Source organism: Podarcis erhardii (genome assembly GCF_964252035.2).
Source record: "Podarcis erhardii genome assembly, chromosome: 14".
NCBI lineage: Eukaryota > Metazoa > Chordata > Lepidosauria > Squamata > Lacertidae > Podarcis > Podarcis erhardii.
The window spans coordinates 17,883,599-17,903,736 of record NC_138503.1 but is presented as its reverse complement, the minus strand read 5'-3'; the positions used below and the strand labels follow the sequence as shown (position 1 = coordinate 17,903,736).

General features: G+C 46.4%; 1 protein-coding gene across 5 annotated transcripts in view; it reads left to right on the top strand.

The window, feature by feature from the left end:
- The window catches only part of ZFAND6 (zinc finger AN1-type containing 6), a 79,097-nt gene extending 59,653 nt beyond the window's left edge, over positions 1-19,444 (top strand). For 3 of the 5 annotated variants that reach the window (XM_081839288.1, XM_081839287.1, XM_081839289.1), the window contains exons 3-7: positions 388-499; positions 2,412-2,518; positions 7,804-8,025; positions 16,516-16,629; positions 18,175-19,444. In XM_081839288.1, coding sequence (XP_081695414.1) covers positions 388-499; positions 2,412-2,518; positions 7,804-8,025; positions 16,516-16,629; positions 18,175-18,323 — 704 coding nt within the window. In that variant the 3' untranslated portion in view covers positions 18,324-19,444. The remainder of the gene's footprint in view (positions 1-387; positions 500-2,411; positions 2,519-7,803; positions 8,026-16,515; positions 16,630-18,174) is intronic. The other 2 variants (XM_081839290.1, XM_081839291.1) reach the window with 2 other exon arrangements.
- The last annotated feature ends 694 nt before the right edge of the window (positions 19,445-20,138 follow it).

Genomic DNA, 20,138 nt, shown 5'->3' with positions numbered 1-20,138 from the left:
CGAAGAGGTATTCTTTGTGTTTTTAAAATATCAAATTTTATCTTATTTGAATTTTTAAAACAAACCAACCTGCACATTAAATTCAAAGGCACAATTGCCATCTCTTGTAGTTGGGCATTTATAACTGAATTGTAGTCCAACCCCTGTAATGCAGGAATATGCAGCTGTCCCATAGGGGGATCGAACCTGCAACGTTGGCATTATCGGCACCATGCTCTTAAGCAACTGAGGTGTGGTTAATAACTTAGGTGTAGATATCATTCTGTCCTGAAATCATCACAGCCCAAAGTTTCCCCCAGCCCTAAGATTGCAACATCAAGCCTATGGTGACCAGTTGTCTCCTAGCATGGCCAATTGCTGTCTTAACACGAGTGCCTCTTCTTTCAGCAACTTCTGTTAGTAGCCTAACTGAGTCTTTACCAGTTCAATGCACTGAAGGCAGCATCCAGGAAACTTCATCAACACTAGATTCTACACCTGTACCACCTATGCAGCCAAGGTAAACTTTGCCATCCTGTGTTTGTGTGTGTCAAAGGTCTATGTGGAATTGTTACCATAATGTTAATTGCAGCATTTTCTATTTTGGGGACAGAATGGTAACTGCATGAATGAGAGCATTCTCCCTTTTTTTGGATTGGGAGTGCTGCACTATAGCTGTCTGTGATAGTTTTGTTAATGTATCTGGGGGCAGAGCAGGAGCCCGTCTTTCTACACTGTTCCCTATAATAGCAAAACTCAGGTGCTGATGGTTACTTAGACGGAACAGGAAAACATGAGGGAGGCATTGCCATACTCAGGTGTGCTTTGAGGTTTGTAAAAGTACCCAGATTTGCTGGAGTACTCCCCAAAGATACAGATGTTAACTGGGGAAAATCTCAACTTAAAACTTGTTGGTATGGGCAATGGCACAGCAAAACCTGCACCTCAATGTATGACCTAAACACTTGTAAGGTAAGCATTTGCACTTTGAATTGGAAGCACGCCAGTGAATCTGCTTTGGTGCTGGCAGCTCTGGTCCCAGTGCCTGGCCCCAGTTTCTGAACAGCCTTTCAAAGACAGTTCTATTATTTTCAGAGCTCTGTGCTAAATATACAAGATAAACACCGTGTAGGCTAGTCCGTGGGGGTAAATGTGACACTGCCCTCATCCACCCATCAGCTGACCATCTTCTTAAATTACAACCAGTCCAATGGGTGGCAGCACTTGTCTTTGGACAAATACCGTATTTTTCTCCCTATAAGACGCACCGGCCCATAGGACGCACCTAGTTTTCAGGGGGGGGAAATCAAGTAAAAAAATATGATCCCCCCCCCCGCAGCTCTGGGAGCAGTGGACAGGCTGCACACAGCCTGTGCGCTACTCCAAGACCTTCTCCCTGCTTTTGTGGGAGGTGGCGGAATACCCCCACCTCCCGCAAAAGCCCACAGGAGCCCAGCGTGACTCCTGCGCGCTTTTCGACCAGGAGGGAGAAGCGACTGAAACGGCCAGTCAGTCCCTTCTCCCTCCTTGGGGAAAAGCCCCCAAGAGCGGCGCACTCTTTAAAGGGAGAGAATTCCCCCCCCCTCGTAGAAAAGCCAGCAGAAGCCGCGGAGCCCCTTTAAAGTGCGCACGGCTTTTGCCTGCTTTTGCGAGAGGTGGGGGAATTCCCCCATCTCCCGCAAAAGCCCACAGGAGGGTTGGAGAGTAGCGGGAAGGCGTCGCGTGCCTCCCCGCTGCCCCCCCATCCTCTGGGGCTGGCGATGGGGGAAGCGCTGCTTTCCCCACCGCCAGCCTCGAAGCCGGGTTGGAGAGTAGTGGGAACGCGTCGGACGCCTTCCTGCTGCCCCCATCCTCTGGGGCGGGCGATGGGGGAAGCGCTGCTTTCCCCACCGCCAGCCTCAAAGAGCAGACTCTCCTGGCTTCAGCGGAAGCAACGCGAAGCCTCCGGAGTGCAGGCTTCGGAGGCTTCGCGTTGCTATCACTGATGCCAAGGAGCCTGCATTCACCCCATAAGACGCACACACATTTCCCCTTCATTTTTGGAGGGGGAAAAGTGTGTCTTATAGGGCGAAAAATACGGTACTTTGCTTCTGTTGATTTTATTCGTTTTGTGATTTTGTTTCTGCCCTGCTTTTCCTTCGAGGAGCTTAAGGTGACGACCGTGGCTCCCTTTCCCTGTTTATCCTCACGCCAGTCTTGTGAGGTAGGCTCAGCAGAGAGAGAAAGAGAGAGAGAGAGAGAGAGACTTACTCCAGGTCACTTACCAAGCATCATGGCCCAGTAGCGTCTTGAACCCTGGTGTCTATAATATCAAGTTGCCTTTATAAGCAGTTGAAACAATTGCCTTCTATAAGCGAATATTTCATGTGCTAGTTATGGCAAAGACTGTACCACTTTCTAAAGAAATTCTCTCCCTGCCACCCCGCTTCTAGCCCTGTGTCAAGCCCATCATCACTCTTAGCAGAATCTGTAGCAACATGTGAAGTGGAAAGTACAGACATAGTGGACAAGGCAGGACCTGAAAGAGAAGATGTCCAAGGTTAGTATATGAACTAGTTGGATGCCTTCACTGTCTTTATGTTTTTTGGAACACAAAGAGAAAATATACATTATTGCCCTACTTGATCTACTGCTGGTTATCAATAACTCCACAATGCCAGTTGTCAAAAACTGCAGAGGCCAGAACTGAAGAGACTTGAATTGTACACCTTGATTGCAGGCATTTACAGATTTGTTTTATGGCATTTCCCAGTGAGCTTGCTGACAATTGCATCTCCTTAAGAGTGGAGAGAATCTTTAAGCACTTAATAATTTGTCACAGAAGGTATAAGGCAACATGAATGTGCCAGGATTTCTCACCTTCCCCACCCCCCCAAAAAATTACTACTGTTTAAGCATTTTGGAAAGAGGTAAATAGTTGGGTGAGCAGCTCTGCATGGCCAGAAATTTAATCTTACTGGTTTCAGACTCCAGTAAATCCCATCTTTTGTCTACCAGCCCCTTTTGATTCCAAAGCTTGAGTGTGTTTGTTTATCTTGCGATATTCAGTCATATACTGAATATCCAGATTAATGCCATGGACATGAATGTTTCAGCCACCCAGTTTATTTCAAGAGAATCCAAACTTTGCTTACCGCGCTTAATTTGAATCCACCCTGTGGCTTTGCAAAGAAATCACCTATATGTGTAAAGCTGAATTTCACTGCAACAACCCTAAAAGACTAAAGTTTATTGTCAGTTGTGTGGCAAGTAATGCAATTATGCAAAAGTACCTGTGTTAGTCTTGCCACAATAGATTTTTTAAAATCAGCATGGTAACACAGAACTCCTTTGCATGTGGGTTTTTTAAAGTGACATTCAGGGAGATTCCCCTTTAAAATTGCTATATGTATTATTTGTGGAACTGAGCTTTCCTTGACAGATGTTGGGGCATCCTTGTGCCCTTTGGGCACAGATAACAGTGGAGAGTCTGGGCCCCCAAAACCTGCCTTTGAGCATTCCAGATGTGCTTCTAAAAACAGATCGTGCTCAATTTCATCTTTGGGGGGGGGGGGTTGCAGTGACTCTAAACCATGTCATTAATACAGTTAACAATGTGATCCTTCCTACTCAGAAGTGAGTCTAACTGTGTTCAGGGAGATTTACCCCCACGTGTAGCGTGCCTAATATTATTTGAGTGTTCCTGAAATTCAGAAACACAAGCACCAATGCTCTTTCTCATACACATTCTGGAAAGATGCAGTGAAATGACATAAGCACAGCATTACTCAGCTCATGCACGCATCTCTGTGTATTCATTTCTGCCATGGGGGAGCCGTTGCAGATGGCTTGCAAGTTAAGCTGGATCTTGGTCACACACTTGACAGCTAGGGCCTTGAGATAAGAAAGGGGGTATTAGACAAGTGCCGTGTGTACTAGAGTAAGCGAAAGCTTTATCTGTATTTTCCTTTGGTCCAGTCCCAGTATAACATAGCAGGGTTTCTTCCTTTCTTAAGAGAAGCCCTTGTGGGCTTCCCCCCTCCCCCTTGTGCTCATTGGGCTACTGATCACATCTTCTGCCTTAGGTGGGGTTTTTTTGGTTTGTTTCGTTGTCCTTCTTTTAGCTAAGCAATACCTGCCTTTTAGTTCTGTGGTCTGGGCTCTGATATGCTGCATATTCAAAACAGAGCACTGGTGTGGGGTTTTAAAAGAAAACCCTACACTGAGGTAAGCGGAAGGGGCCTTCTACCAGGTCTAATAATTTTTCCCCAAGAGCCTGCCATTGTCTGTTCCGACTGGCAGTGACTCCAGGATCCCAGGCATGGATTTTCTCATCACCTGCTCATTTTTGACTGAAGAGTCCAAGGATTGAACTTGGGAGCTTCTTGATGCAAAGCATGTACTCCACTACTGAGCCGTGGTCTCTTGCCTGTATGGAAATGTGGCCACTCACTGGCTTGAGCCGCTTCTGGGTGGGGAGGGGAAAGAGCCTTAGCTGTAGCTGAGCTTTCTTCCTTGCTAAAACCAGCTGTGTTTGTCTCTGTGAACGTGGCATAACCCCTTTTTCTGTTTGGAGCCATCTAATCTTTAGGGTGTTGTATTGTGTGATACCACATCTGTAAAAGAGATGTGAATCGGGTCTCCTAGCCATAGAATGGACAGTGCACTGTGAGCATGACCACTGGCCAAGCGTGATAGAAGTTGTAGTCTGAGTACATCTGGAAAGCACCACATTGAGCGATGCTGCTCCAGACCCTCTCATGTGTGCTTCCCAGTTTCTTGCAGAGTGATGGTGGGATATAAACCCTGATGCGAAATATAAATGAAGGGGACAGAATGGAATGAAGTTGCCAAAATGCAGTGCCATATATATATTCTTCGTTTATATCAGGGATCAGCAAGGTTTATCTTTCCTGGGCCAGATTGGTCCCACAGAGATCCCTCTGTGGGCTAGATTGCATGCGCGGCTGCGATTTTCAGCATTTGTGCGTGCACAGACGTGATTTCCAGCACCACAGAAGCAAGTCCCTGCGCTGCGCTGTGCTGGACTAGCACAGCGCGAGAGCGGGCTCCTCGGTTCGGGGGTGGTTCGTGGGCCGGTCAAACAACCTCCGCGGGCCACTTCTGGTCCATTGGCCTTAGGTTGCTGACCCCTGGTTATATGTTAATCCAAGTCATGACTAGTCAAGTCTCTGTTGGTGAACAGAGAAACCATAAAATGGTCTGTATCTCAAGATAAATAGATGATTTGAAGATGTAATGCGATTCCAAGACATCTGCTGAACCCTTTAGTTGGTGGAAAGCTCGCCTGTATGAAATTTTGGTATGCCAGGAGTTCTCTCCACAGTCCACAGAAGGACATTACAGGGTATGAATCTATGCTTTCCCATTACAATATATTCCCCCAGTGGCTGGTTTCTCCTATTATATTTTAAAGATACAACTCATGCGTAGCATCAAGAACTGAAAATACTGATAATGCGTTTTACCTGGGGAGCAAATGCTCACATGAGTTGGAGTCATATATTTGAGCAACTCTTTTACAAAGTAGAAAAGAGAGGTATAAGTTTTAAAAATATAAATATATATTCAATTTTTTTGCCTGTAATGCTTGGATATATCTGTGGATCTAAAGCTACATAGTTTGGTGCGGTGAAATGTGGATTGTGTGAGTCTGTGTAAAATTCAATATGTGGGAAATACCTTGGACTGCAGTTCCGTTCATACTTACTGCTATGAGCTTTCTGCGGTTGCAGTTTGGGATAGCACAAGGCTCCTTCTCCTAACCATAGCTCAATGGTAGAGCACATGTTTTGTGTGCAGGTTCAATGGTAGAGCACATGTTTTGCGTGCAGGTTCAATGGTAGAGCACATGTTTTGCGTGCAGGTAATTTCAGTCCCTGGCATCTCCAGTAAAATCAGGGGATCAAGGAAGAAAGATCTCTCTATCTGCCTGAGACCCTAAATAACCCTTGGCCGGGCTAAAATGTTCTACTAAGCCAAACCACAGTTTAGCATGGATGTGTGGACTCTTGGAGGTTGTGACTGCTTTGCTCTTTCCCAGTTGTTCTGTTCTGATGTGCCTTGCTAAACTGTGGCTTGGTGACCCAGCTGAGCCTTTGCTCATAGTTCAGTTCTCTCCAGACTAACAAGCCGTCACCAGGGTTTGTCCTGTGGCTTATGGCTCATGGAGAATTCTTGGAGAATTAAACCATGAACCTGGTGGGGACAGAATGCTAAGCCCAAATCATGACTTAGTGCAGCAGCAAAACCACCAGGGGGAGGAGCAAAGCAACCTCAGTCTCCCCTCCGAGAACCTGCACATTTCTGCTAAACCATGGTTAGCCACATGCCACTGGCAATTGAAATAGATAATACTAGCCTAGATTGACCAATGGTTGACCTGGTAAAAGGCAGCTTCCTTCACACAGTTGGACCCTCTAGCCCAGTGCTGACTGACTGGTGAGTAATCACTCTCCAAGGTCTCAGAGATATTTGCCTGCCTTCCTACCTGTAATTTCTTTAGCTGGAGTTGGTAAGGATCAGAGTTTGGGCTTATGCATCCCCTTATCAACTGCCCCCACCCTCACCCAAAGTCGCCGAAGGTGGGCACTTAGGAATCCTCATCCTTAATATGCATGAATTGATAGATATCCTTGGCTATGGCCCCAGTATGGATTTTCTGAAATGGAAATTTATTGTCTCTCCCCCCCCCCCACCCCCACTTGGCACAAAGCAATTTCTCACATGCAGCTGACCTTTGAACTGCACAGATTGGGGGTTTTGCTTTGGATAAGTACACTGGGAAGCCATTACAGTCTTGCCTTGGTTGGCGAACGCCTTGCGACTTGGAACGTTTTGGCTCCCGAACACTGTAAACCAGGAAGTGAGTGTTCTGGTTTGTGAACATTCTTTGGAAACCAAATGTCTGATGGGGCTTCCGCGGCTTCCTATTGGCAACAGGAGCTTCCTGCAGCCAATCAGAACGTTGGTTTCTGAACGTTTTGGAAGTTGAACAGACTTCCAGAACAGATTACGTTTGACTTCTGAGGTACCACTGTACTAACTTTCCAGTGTGTGTCCATGCATTTATTCAGCACTTATAGGGACAGGTAAAATAGGAAAATCTGAAAGCCACGTGTAGATTTAGCCATGTAGAATAGCTTTCTGTGTAGTGGGGACGAAGAGAAATAATTTTTGTGTCATTTAAAATATTTGTATGCCGCAATTTATCAAGGGGGTTTAATGCATGAAGCAGAGTAGGAAGGACTTTTTGCATACCTCCAGACCACAAGAGCTGTCTGCCTGAGGGCACCCATGTTGCTTCATGACATTCATGCGTATTGCATTTCTGTTATTCTCCCCACTTTCCAGTGCTCATTCAGTTGCAATTACCTCTTTGCTAGAAGAATTGTCCTTCTGAATCCCTGCACAAAGGAACTGATCCTATTGTAGCTAAGAAAGGAGGCAGGGGGGACTACTTGATCAAACTACAGGGTGGGAAAACTTTGTTCATATCTTTGTTTAACTTTCTCCCATCTACACTCCCAACACTTTTCGTGTCCTCTGTTCCCAGTGGTAACCAAGCAGATCAAATCACATTCCCTTGCTAAGCAGTCCTCCCTCGCCACCATCACCCTTCATGGCTTTGCACGCAGAGTCGATCAGCCCTGCGCTGCTGTAGCCCTCAGGTGTAAGGAACTGTAGGAGTGGGTGGGTCCGTTTTTAACAATAAACGAATGAAAACCACTTTCAAACTGACTACGCAGCATGTTTGTGTGCGTGTGTGTGTTTTCTAAAGAATAAAAATACATACCTGAAATACATGTCCCGTTGAATAAATAGAACCAACATCAGTGGACCTTGCCGAAACAATTTCAATAGACAGTACCGGAGAGGAATTGTCGATGGATAACTCAGATTTACCTGACACTACCAGGGGCTCAGAAACAGAGTGTGATTATGATGCAAGCATAGAAACTAATATAGATGATCCCGATTTCCCGGATGAGAACTCGAGAGTGAAAACGAAGAGGCGCGATACAGATTTAACACTAAACACAGTAGGTAAGTGAGTTTCCTTGTTAACGTAGGTTATAGCAGTGACTCCCAAACTGGCCTGGGGCAGGAAGCAAGTGTGTGCCACGAGAGGGGCTGGAAAATGAACCTTGGTTAAAACAAGTGCCCAAACCAGGTACATTCGCTCTGTAGGGATGCCCTCTTCCCCAGCAATGACCTCTACCAGGGGTGGGGAACCTCACCTTTTCCCTTTCCCCAGGTTGCACCCCTTGCCCCTTGCCCTCCTTGAGTTCTTTTGCCCAGCTGATATGTGTTCTGGAACTGTGATGGTGTCTCTGCTTGTCCAGATGGAGAAGAGGTGGTGTCAGGGGAACCCCTGGCTTTTGCATGGCTGGGATTCGCACTGCTGCACTAAGATCACATCCATTGCTCTGTCCACTGTTGCCTCTGGCCTCACCCACTGTCAGTGTGCGACTCCCAGAAGGTTCCTCACCCCTGATCTATACCCACACACTGTTTCTGCCACTCTTATTGGCAGCGATATCATCCCAAAAAAAAGGGTATAAGGAAACGCCAAAATTCCCTGATGGCACCTTGCAATGCAGCAGAGAAGGCAACATGTGAATCATAGAAATGTCACAACTGCCAAGACAGCATCCTGGGTCCCAACCCTGCATCCAGGGTGAAAGGGGGCCCTGGATGCAATTTTAGCTGTGCTCTCTGGCAGTCATGAAAAAGAGGCCCGCACTGTTAGACTAAAACAGGTGTGGGATGAACCCCTGGCCCTTCCAGATGTTACTGAACCACAACTTCCATCAGCTCCAGCCAGGGATGATGGGAGGTGTAGTTCAGCAGCATCTTAGACCACACCTGGTCTAAAAGCTGCATGAGAAAAGGAAGCAGCGAAAGAATGAGACATCTCTCCATTCTCCACTCAAAAATGGGCCGAGGGAACTGTGCCCCAGATACTAAAAGTTTTGGAAACGCTGGATTAGGTAAAATGGAGCATAGAGAGAAATAAGCATCTAGTTCTAATAGGATGTAGATGGACCCGATCTAGTACTCTTTTTAAACCTGTTCATTTCAAAGGCGGGGAGATCTGACCCTGTGTGTAATTCTCCTGTTGGAATGCATGGGAATTCAAAAGTGCTAAGCTGTCTAGATTGTGCACAGTCTTAGGACCTGGCAGTGAGTCAGACCTCAAACACGTTTTATCCCATCCTTTCCCCCAGTCTTGGTCTAGACATTGTCCTCTATTTGCTAATGTCTTTTAACATGATTCCGCTACTAACTTTTATATGCATGGCATAGTTTCAAATTTTAAAAGCTGTTCTTTTTAAGCTACCTTTGAGAAAGAGTAAGCTTACTGTAGCAGTTTTCCACCTTTTTCTGCATGTTTCTGCATTCAAATGTCTGTATATCTTTATTCTGTGTCCTAATCCTGCTTTAATAATCTCTCTTTCTTTCTCTTTCTCTTTTAAATTCATACTTCCATTTGCAGCTCCAGATCTTTCAACTTCATGCTGTTCTGTAAAGAGCAAGAGTGTAGCAGGAAAAACAAAAGCTTTAACCATTAAGTGCACCCTCCCTGATGTCCAGGCTTTTCATTTGCCTCTGATGTGCTTGCTGGTGGCTGTGTGTATGTGTATGATTCCTCCCTCCCCTTCAAGCACCAGCCTCCCCTTTCCCTGTAAAAGATCATTTTCTGTTCATATAAGGTACAAAGAGATCAGTGGCCAGCTCCAAAATAAATGTGCACCCAGTGGCTTATATTAGATCTTTTTGACTTCTTCTGTGGCTAAGGGCAATTGCACACACCCAGTGCCATATCTCAGAATGCTTCTAACTCTCCCCGTTCGAGATGTAGTCTGCAGTGCAGCAGAGGAGTATAAACTGCTGCTGTACGCCAGGTCAGGCATCTTCTCCATCTAACCTAAGTTTTACTGCTCCCAGCATATTTCCTCCTCCCTTTAAACTGAAGATTTAACTGAAGGTACAGTGGAACCTCGGTTGTCGAACATAATCCATTCTGGAAGACCATTCTACTTCCGAAAACATTCGACAACCCAAGTGCAATTGCCGGCCGGCAAAATCCATTGAAAAAATAGAGGGGGGAACTGGAGAAACGTGCTGCAGAAGCCATTCGACTTCCAAGGCGTGATCGAAAATGGAAAGATTCACTTCTGGGTTGTCGGCGTTAGGGTTCCGAATTGTTCGGCTTCCGAAGCGTTCGACAACCGAGGTTCCACTGTTCAAAGCTTTGGGATTCTTCTGCATGCAGAACATATGCTCTTCCACTGAGCACTGCTTCCTCCTCATTTGCAAAGAAAGAACATCTAAATTCTCTTTTCAGCTGCGCAGAACTCATTGCACGGTTCCTTGGATCCTGGCCAGTGCGTAAAATGTTCTTGTGTGTTAACCTACAGTTGTCCAGGATAGTCCTGACTTCATCTGTCTCCCCCTCCAGTATCAGCTTGATTCAAGTATATAGTCTGTGGACAGTGAAAGTCTGGCATACGAGAGGGATGGGTAGCTTGTGGCCCTCTAGATGTTGAAGGACTCCAGCTCCCATCAGCCTCTGCCAGCATGGTCAATAGGTGCCCTCTGGAGATGTTTTTGTCCTACAATTCCCACCAGAGGGCACCTGTTTGGCAATGGCTGCTGTAAAGTTTTGAGCAATGTGCCCCAAACTTCTAGTACTTGGAGCATGTTTAAATTATTATTTCTTCCCTGAGTTGAAACTGGATGCACATTGTTTGCCAGATACCTTGAGCAGGCTTGGTATCTCCATTGATACTGTCTTTTATCCTTCGCCCTGTGCATTGTGCAGTTGTCTGTAACTCAGGTACAGACTGGTGCTGTCTAGCCATGGGATTCCCCTCCTCTATTAGCAAAAGGCTGCATCAGGGAACAGACACATCCTTACTCCCTCCTGCCGGATTGCATCTCAGTCTTGTCCGTATTATTGGCAGAGAGAGAGAAAGTCAGTGCTAGGCATGGTCTTCGCCTCTGCCAATATGAATTGCTCCTTGTACATTCAACAGGTTACCTTAATGTTCGATGCTTTCGCTCCACTGTTGTGTTCTGGAAACTGAGTCCTGCCCAAATTGCTACTCTATTCCTCGTTCCTCCTAGTAGGCTCTGGTATAATAAAACTCCTTGATCAAAGCCTTGTAATTCCAACCAGTTGGCATATTTCATCTAACTTTGCAGTTAGGTTTTCAACACTTCCCCCTCCCCTTTCTGTATTTGTCTGTCCTGGAGCTGACTTTTATGTACATTCATCCTCTGGCAGTATTCTGGCAGGGACAATCAGTTTGTTTCGTGACGTCCAAAGGTCAGAGAAGGGAATTCTAAAAAAGTTCTTTATTAACTCAGCTGCCTAGCAGTTTCCTGCCTCTTAGGAGAGGTGTGTTGAATTTTGAATGGCTTCCCATAACAACAAAATCTCAAAGTGGTCTACAACAAGAATAAAATACAGTAATGAAACAAAATGTATTAAAAACGTAAGATTAAAAACATCCAGCCGCTGGTGCTGCACAAATGAAACTACTTCTCAGGGATGTTGGTTGCCCATCCACAATGATTACCTGCAAGCATGCAGGTCACATGGCCACACTTCCCCCACAAGGGTGAGGTGTTTCTTATCTCCTTTAAAAAACAAGCTAATTCATTTTAAATTTGATCTAAATTAGCACATGCAAATATGTGCCTTTTTGTTGTTTCAGCAGTGAACTTTCTCTTATTTTGGGGGTGTTGCACAAGTGCCCCCTCTAGCTGTTGCTGGATACGTCAGCATCGTTTAAGTTCAGGGACAAGCCAATCTTTTGGGGAGTGCGGAGTAATGGGGCATAAAAAGTCATAGTACTGCTTGGAGCTGGGTCAGTCTCCCCCTGAGGATCTGTCCTCAAAACCCACCTCTTCCATGAAGGTGTTGACTTTATCCCTTGGTCCCTCACCCTGGTCCAAAACTAAGCAGATATTTTAATTGTTGCTGATATACACCCCACCCACCCCCCACACACTTCCATTACATCTCCATTTGTTGTCTCACCCCACAATTGACGGCATGTTCCTGGAGCTTTGGTCCAAAGGCACACGATGTAGCCACCTTTCTGACGCCAAGCAAACCAGGGTCTGGCTCTTGGGGATCCTTGCAGGATATAGCAATGCAATTAAATGTATTTAAGGCTGTAAGCTCCTAAATGCAAGAGGCTGAGAGTTCTGTTTGATTTTTCTCCTTTATTTACTCTTAGGTTTACCCCATTTATTCCCCCTCGACTGCTTTGTTGCAGGGACCACATAATAACTCACTCCGCATTAGTAAGGAATCATTTTTTTAGCATTGCCGCACCTATACTTTGGAACGCCCTGCCTCTTGATATCAGGCAGAAGGCTACACTGTACTTTTCGGCACCGGATAAAAACATTTTATGCAAGTGGTCAAGTGGGTATATATGGGGTATGCGAGTAAACTGGTCCCAAACTGTGAAGGGTTGTTACCTTGAACTTGTCCCAGTAGCAAACTGGCAACCAGCACAGGACTCTGAGCAAAAGTGTTATATGCTGACAAAATCTTGTTCCTGGCAGCAGTTACGCTGCAGCATTCTGCACTCCCTGCAGCTTCCAGATCAAGCTAAAGGAAAGCCCCACGAAGAGCACATTGCAGTAGTCTAATCTCAAAGTAACCAATGCATGAACTACTGTTACGCATCAGATGTTGGGAGGGCAGGGTTATTATTGTAAAACCTTTTACCTAATCTCTGCCTTGTTTCGATCAATGACTTGCAACATGAATTTATCTCGCTTGAATAGTGATGTGCTCAGGTAATTTTAGACTCTGGTTTCTGGCACCTCTCGGGCGGGTGCCACTGCGGGCCGGCAATCTCCCTGCCCGCTTCTTGCCTTTACATACTTCTGAGAAAGTATGAAAACGAACATTTCAAGTCAAAATGGGTGGTGGCCAGTGTGTGCGGGTCTACCCTTTTTTTTAAGATCTATGACTCCACCTAGCACCTAGCCGCTCCTAGGTGCAATTGCTCAAGCTATGGGACAAAGCCAATTCGGATTTCCTTTTCTTCAATCCGTCTCCCATGTAGCGGTAGTGGGCCTTAAGCTTTTAAGCCAGGCCTCTACCGTTGCACACAAGTATTTTATCAAGGGCCCTTCTGAGCTGCCCTAGCCATCCACCTGAATCTAGGAGAACAAGGGAGGCCGGAGCGCATTTATTTGACCTGCACCAGAACCAGGGGCAACCCCCAAACCAACTAGGGAGACAGCTTGCCATAGTTTTTAGCACCTCCTTGGGCACTGAATGCAGCTGTTGTCAAACCGGCACCTGTTCAGGGCTGCCCCAAGTCGCCTGGTGACTTGCTGTAACAACTTCATGGTGAGTTCCGGCACCTATTTTTTCTTGGGGGAAAAAGCACTGGCTGTAAGTAAAATGTATTGCCTTCTTTGCTGGCTCTGGAAGCTGCAACTGCTTAACTTGTTCTAGACCAGGCAACTTAAGCCTTTTCAGAGACCCAAGACCCAAACATGCATTTGGGGACCCATTTCTCAATCTTTCACCATACATTTGCATGGTGGTAGTATGCCTGTTGCAACCCGCCTTGGATCAGACCACAGCACACTAGTGAGTCCGCGCCCAGCAATTGGAAGACCTAGGCAATCTTCAAAGATTATATTGAGGAGTTGTGTTAGGGTTCTGTGTCTCAAGCAACTTTTAAGGCTGTCTGCAAAGACATGTTTTCAGTCTTATATAACCCCCTATTTCAGCCGTCAGTGGCCCACTTCAGATGTCATTATTTCAGTCTTATTTCAGACTAAGAGTGGTATTTAAGCCAATTCATGAAGACAGCTAAAACTAAAGGCGCACACTTCCAGCCTTATTGAACTGAAGTTCACACTTCTCTCTCCCTGTTTTAAAGGTGTGTGATGATTTCAGGATTATTATTATACTTTAATGGCATGGAGCAGATCTCCCAGTGGGGTCGCACCCGCAGGAATCCCTCTCTTGCGGAGCACAGTGATCAGTTGGGGCGTAGACATAGATTACTGGCATGGCAATTATTATTTATGTCAGCCACTTTGTGAGGCTTGCCCGAAAAATGAAAATGTTTTGTATATTGTGGGTTAGCTGGGGCTCAGTGGGGAATCTTTAGTTGTGATTCCTGTTGGGGTGCTCCCCTTCCTCACCCTCCCCTTTGCAGTCCCCTGCACACCCCCAAATTCTGTTCCAGGGGGCTTCCAACTTCCCCCCTTCTTCTCTGCAGTGTGCTCCCAAAACAAGACCCTTAACAGCTTGGGCCCAGGACACCTTATTCCTCAGATCCCTACCTGATCACTCTCCTAGAGTGTTGCTGCTATTGCTCCCTTGTGGCTTAGATGCACAGCTTGCGTCCACCAGGAGCCATGAAGTCAGTAACGTGGGGCTGACTCTGTGGACATCTCTCCTGGCTGAGGTCAGACAGATCCCCTCCCTTTTTAACTTTGGGTGCTTTGTGAAGACCCTTTTAGTTCAGCAGGCTTTTTAAGTAAGGCCCTTCCCCCCCCTCCGATTTTATGGATAATTTAACTTTATCTTTTGTATGTGTTTTGTACCTCATTGTACACTGCTTAGAAACTACAATGCTTTTAAAATTTGCTATTATCGATACATATCCTGTATTTCAAAGATTTCAGCGTAAAATTGTGTTGCAAGCAGCGGCGTAGCGTGGGTTGTCAGCACCTGGGGCAAGGCAAGTAATTTGCGCCCCCTAACCCGGGGCAAGGAAAGTAATTTGCGCCCCTAACCTGCCGCCGCTGCCATCTTCTTCTTGCTGCTGCCTGGGCTGCTGCCATGGGGCTCTGCTACAGCCTGCACCCGAGGCTCTTCGGCGACTCCGGAGGCGGCGAGCGCCCCCCCCAGATGTTGCGCCCGGTGCGGCCGGCCCCCCCTGCACCCCCCACGCTACGCCGCTGGTTGCAAGAAACCCACAACCACACATAAGTCTGCACATTTTCTGGAGCTCTGTTGCTCCATTGCATAAGAAACATACCCCATTTCGCCGTAAAAAATATTGTTCTGTTGCCTTCCCTCCCCTAACCCTTGCTATATTCATTTATTTAACCATATTACAATTCCCTATCTTTGCACAATCCATTCTTCAACAATTGGCGTTCCTCTTTTCGTGTCCCTTTTTCTTTAAAAACAACAACATAGGTTGTTTGCCCTTAGAATGTCCAGCTTCTTCGCTATGGAAAACAATACCTGTATTGTTTCATCTTCTGTATGAGAAATAAATGAAAAACATGATGTTAATGTGCATTGGACTGAGGGTGAGCGAGTAGTTAAATGATGGAACTCCCTCCTACGGGATTCAGCGATGGCCACCAATCTAGATGGCTTTAAAAGAGGCTGGGACAAATTCATGGCAGAGGAGGGAGAGGCTTTGTTCTACTTCCATGGTCAGAGGCAGTCATGCTTCTGAATATCAGTTACTGGAAACTGCAGGAGGGAGAGAGTGCTGTTGTGCTCTCGGGTCCTTCTTTGAGGCTTTCTATAGGCATCTGGTTGGTCTCTGTGAGAACAGAATTCTGGACTAGATGAGCCATTGGCCTGATCCACCAGGGATTTTCTTTTGTTATTGGGAGAAGATAAAACTTATGTAATTAAACACACCCACATACAAACACCCTGGTGTTAATCAGTATATGAATTGTTAAAAGATCTACTCCAAAGCAGTGGCTTAGCATGGGTTGCTGGTGCCCAGGGCAGGGCAAGTGTTGCACCCCTCTGGTGGACTGGGCGACTGGGGGGAGGAAAGGGTGAGCCAGCCCAACCACATCGGGGCATCAGCCACACGGAGGAGGCGCTGTCCCAGCTCTGAAGGCTCGGACCAGGTGCAGCTTGCCTCCCTGCAGCTCCGGAAGGTGGCAGGAGCTCAGCAATGCTGAGGGAGCCTGCTGTGGGTTGTGCCCGTCTCATAATTTTGCACCTGAGGCCACCACCCCTCAGACCCCCGCCCACTACACCACTGTTCCAGAGGAGCCCCAAACTCTCTAGAGTTTCTGGGGGCTGCACAGGGGAGGGAGAGAAAGAGGAAGGCTTGTTGGGTGAGCAGAAGTCTGTTGTGATTGAGCAAACGAGTCTGTGTATTGAGCCTCTCTGCTGGGTTTCCAGCACATGAAGTGCTCTGTGTGCAGGCTTCCTGTCAAGTAACCCCTTTGGCGTGGGAGATTTTCATGTGAGCAGTATACGGCCATCATTTCCCTTTGCAAATAAATGTCCAACTGCCTCTGAATACGAAGCTAAATCTCAGCTTGATTTCCGCCTCTCGTGACCGGCAGAGAGATTAAACAAGGTGGTGAGTGTATGGTGGAGCATTCTGGAGTATTTAAACGATGGAGGAATCTGGTTAAAGTTCTGGACGTGGCCAGATTTGGGTCTTCGAGGGAGGAATTTAAACCCCAAGGGCGCAGGATCCGAAACTGCAAAGTTCAGATTTTTGCCTTGTCTTTATCTCTCTCGCGTCTTTTTGCTCTCTTTCCCCGCAGCTTCAGCATCAGATAGCGCAGAGCCATCCTCTGAAGAACAAGAGAAATCACTCGACAAACCAAAACAGAAAAAAACTCGCTGCTTCATGTGCCGGAAGAAGGTTGGGCTTACCGGTAAGTTCCTTTTCATTTCATTAACTTGAAATGCGAGCTGTAGATCAACAGTAAGAGCTTACTTCTGCATTTGAAATAGACACGTCTGGATCCTCTAACACTGAGCTCAAACCAGCCCCTGCCTTTTACTCCCCTGTTTAGAGGAGGTGGTGCAAATCTTGATGATTTTGTGTGTGTCTTTTAAACTACAGTGGTACCTTGGTTTACGAACTTAATCCGTTCCGGAAGTCCGTTCTTAAGGCAAAGCATTCTTAAACCATAGCGTGCTTTCCTATAGCAGCAGGGGACTCAATTTACAAATGGAACACACTGAACATGTTTTGCTTCCAAGGCAAAGTTCACAAGCCAAAACCCCTACTTCCGGGTTTGCAGCGTTCTTAATCCAAGTTGTTCATAAATGAAGCTGTTCTTAAACCAAGGTACCACTGTATCTTTATAGCAGCTGCTGTTTCATGCATCTTATTATTACTGCTAATTACGGTAAGTAGCCTGCTCTTAATTGTTAAATTGGGTTTTTATAAGACGTGTTTTTTTAATGCAAGTTTTATAAGACTTGTGTTTTCTTTATGTAAGTTGTACATAACTTGGCAATCCACCAAGCTGAAGGGCAAGTTGTGAAGGTTCTGAGCAAGTAATAATGAAATGGCGCATTTATTATTAACATTACTGGTGTCGCGTTGTCACTGTGCCCTTCAACTTGTGATGAGCTGACAAGCAGCCTTTCAACCAGTCTGCTCTGAAATGTTGTGCAGAAAATTACTTTGGGGGTCCCTGCAGCACAATATACACCCAGAAGGCTTTGTTTGGCCAGTATTGAGTCTACATTTCCAGAACTGATGCTAAATACATTACTTCTTGCAAATGAACCACCATAGCCACTAGAGGTCCGTGAAAATTTGTGTCCTGGGCTTTTTAGACTCGTCTATTCATGTACTGGGACATGGGTGGCGCTGTGGGTTAAACCACAGAGCCTAGGGCTTGCCGATCAGAAGGTCATCGGTTCGAATCCCTGCGACGGGGTGAGCTCCCGTTGCTCAGTCCCTGCTCCTGCCAACCTAGCAGTTCGAAAGCACGTCAAAGTGCAAGTAGATAAATAGGTACCACTCTGGTGGGAAGGTAAATGGCGTTTCTGTGCGCTGCTCTTGTTCGCCAGAAGCGTCTTAGTCATGCTGGCCACATGACCCGGAAGCTTACGCCAGCTCCCTTGGCCAATAAAGCAAGATGAGTGCTGCAACCCCAGAGTCGTCTGCAACTGGACCTAACGATCAGGGGTCCCTTTACCTTTACCTTTTACCCATGTACTATCTGAAACCAAAGGGGCACGCATTGCTTTGTACCCAGGTGTGTGGCTGAAAGGACTCCCTCGGAAGGGGGCTGACTCTCCTTCCTTGGAGTTTTTTTATTTGGATGGATGGCCATCTGCCCTGGATGCTGGAGTTGAGATCCCTGCATTGCCAGATGTGAAATACATAGACATTAAATTCAGCTCTCCTGCCCCGCTACCCCCAGGCCTCTTACAGCCTCCCTGTCTTCTCTCCTCCGCAGGATTTGAATGCAGGTGCGGCCACGTTTACTGCGGCGTCCACCGCTACTCAGACGTCCACAGTTGCTCTTACAATTACAAAGCGGACGCAGCCGAGAAGATCAGAAAAGAGAATCCTGTAGTCGTCGGGGAAAAGATTCAGAAGATTTGAACTGCTACACTCTAGCTGGAATATTAAACAAAAACGAAAAAAACACAAAAAATATATGACCATCTGCAGATGAAATTGACTTGAGCTTCTTCCCCTCGCCCACCCCCTTCCCAATTCTTCCTCCCCTCCTGCTTTAGTCATGCCGAATCATGCATGTCATCCGAAAGCATAGGTTCCCCCCTCCCTTTTAGAACATGACTAAACTTTATTGCAATGCCCCCACCACCACCACAACAGCTGAAGAGTTAAGCAACCTTTACACTTGTGAGATTCACTATAGGAGTCCCTGTGGGGCCCCTGAATAAATACGATGGCTATTCAAGTATTATCCTTTTGAAATAATTTTTAATTTTAGTTGAGTGCAGAGGGCTTTTTATAATACCGACACAGAGATATATCGGAAGGCAGCAGCGCTTTTGTTTGTATTTCTCTCTCTTCTGTTGTACTCAAACATGCATGCATTAACCTGGCCGTTTTTGTTTTTCGGGGATTTCCCCATCTCTCTCTTTTTTTGTATATAGCTTTCCTTTCCTTTTCTCTGCAGCACGATTTCCCTCCCCCTCCCCCCCCCATAACGCCTCGTATGGCACAACTAGCGATCAGTAACTGAATGTATTTTAATCATTGCGGCTGCTTGGGTTTTTGTTTTTGTTTTGTTTTCCGTTCTCCTCCCCCATTAACAAAGGTTTATACATATGTTAGCATAATAGCTTGTTTGCACCCCCCCACTACCTATTTATGTATGAATCATTTGTAATGCGTGAGTTTGAGCGTGCGATTGAGTGAGAGAGAGAGAGAGAGAGAGAGAGAGAGAGAGAGAATTCTGAGATTCTAAAGTTTGTGTGTGGGATTTTTGTTTTTCCTTTTCAAAGATAACTTCTAGGATATTTCTTCCCACCCCCTTCTCCCCTGTGTGTGTGTGTGTGTTCTGGGATGGGGGGGAGGGCGGGGGGGTTGTCTGCACTTCCTTGCCGACTGCAGGTTTTCTTGGGGTTTATGTTATTGGGTCCTTTTATGTACACCAATATGAAGAATGATGAAGTTTTAACTGTATTGTATTTATGTTCATCCACGTCTTTAACTTTGATTAAAATAAAATTTTAAAAAATTGGGATTTGGAAGCGATGGTACGCGTTGCTTTGTACCCGGAAGGACTCCCTCAGAAGGGGGTGGACTCTCCTTCCTTGGAGATTTTTATGCAGAGGTTGGATGGCCATCTGTCATGAATGCTGCAGATCAGATTCCTGCATTGCAGAGGGCTGGACTAGATGACTCTCGGGGACCCTTCCTACTCTACAACTCTGTGGATGGACTGTAGCTCAAGTGGTAGAGCATCGGATTTGCACCAGGAGGTCCCAGGTTTAATCCCCAGTACCTCCAGGTAGGACGGAGAGGGTCCGGAATCAGCATACAAAACATCGTCTCCCCGCACTGAGCTATGGCTCCGTCTGCTTCAGTCACTCATACAGAATCTCTCTACCCTCATCACCACCACACCAAACTCACTTAAAGTGCGTGGCTCCCCCCCCCCAAGAATTCTGGGAACAGCAGTTTGTTAGGGATGCTGGGAATTGTAGCTCTGTTGCAGCGGTTTTCAACTTGTGGGTCCCCAAATGTTGTTGGACTAGAACTCCCATCATCCCTGAGCTCTGGCGTTGCTAGCTAGGGGTGATGGGAGTTGTAGTTCAGCAACATCTGGGGACCCAAGGTTGAGAAAGGCTGGTTTAGGGGGTCAACAAGAGAAGCCATGTGTTTTAAATGTCTGAGGTGGAGCGTTGGTCCAGAGTCACATATGGATGGACCCAGACCGTGTGT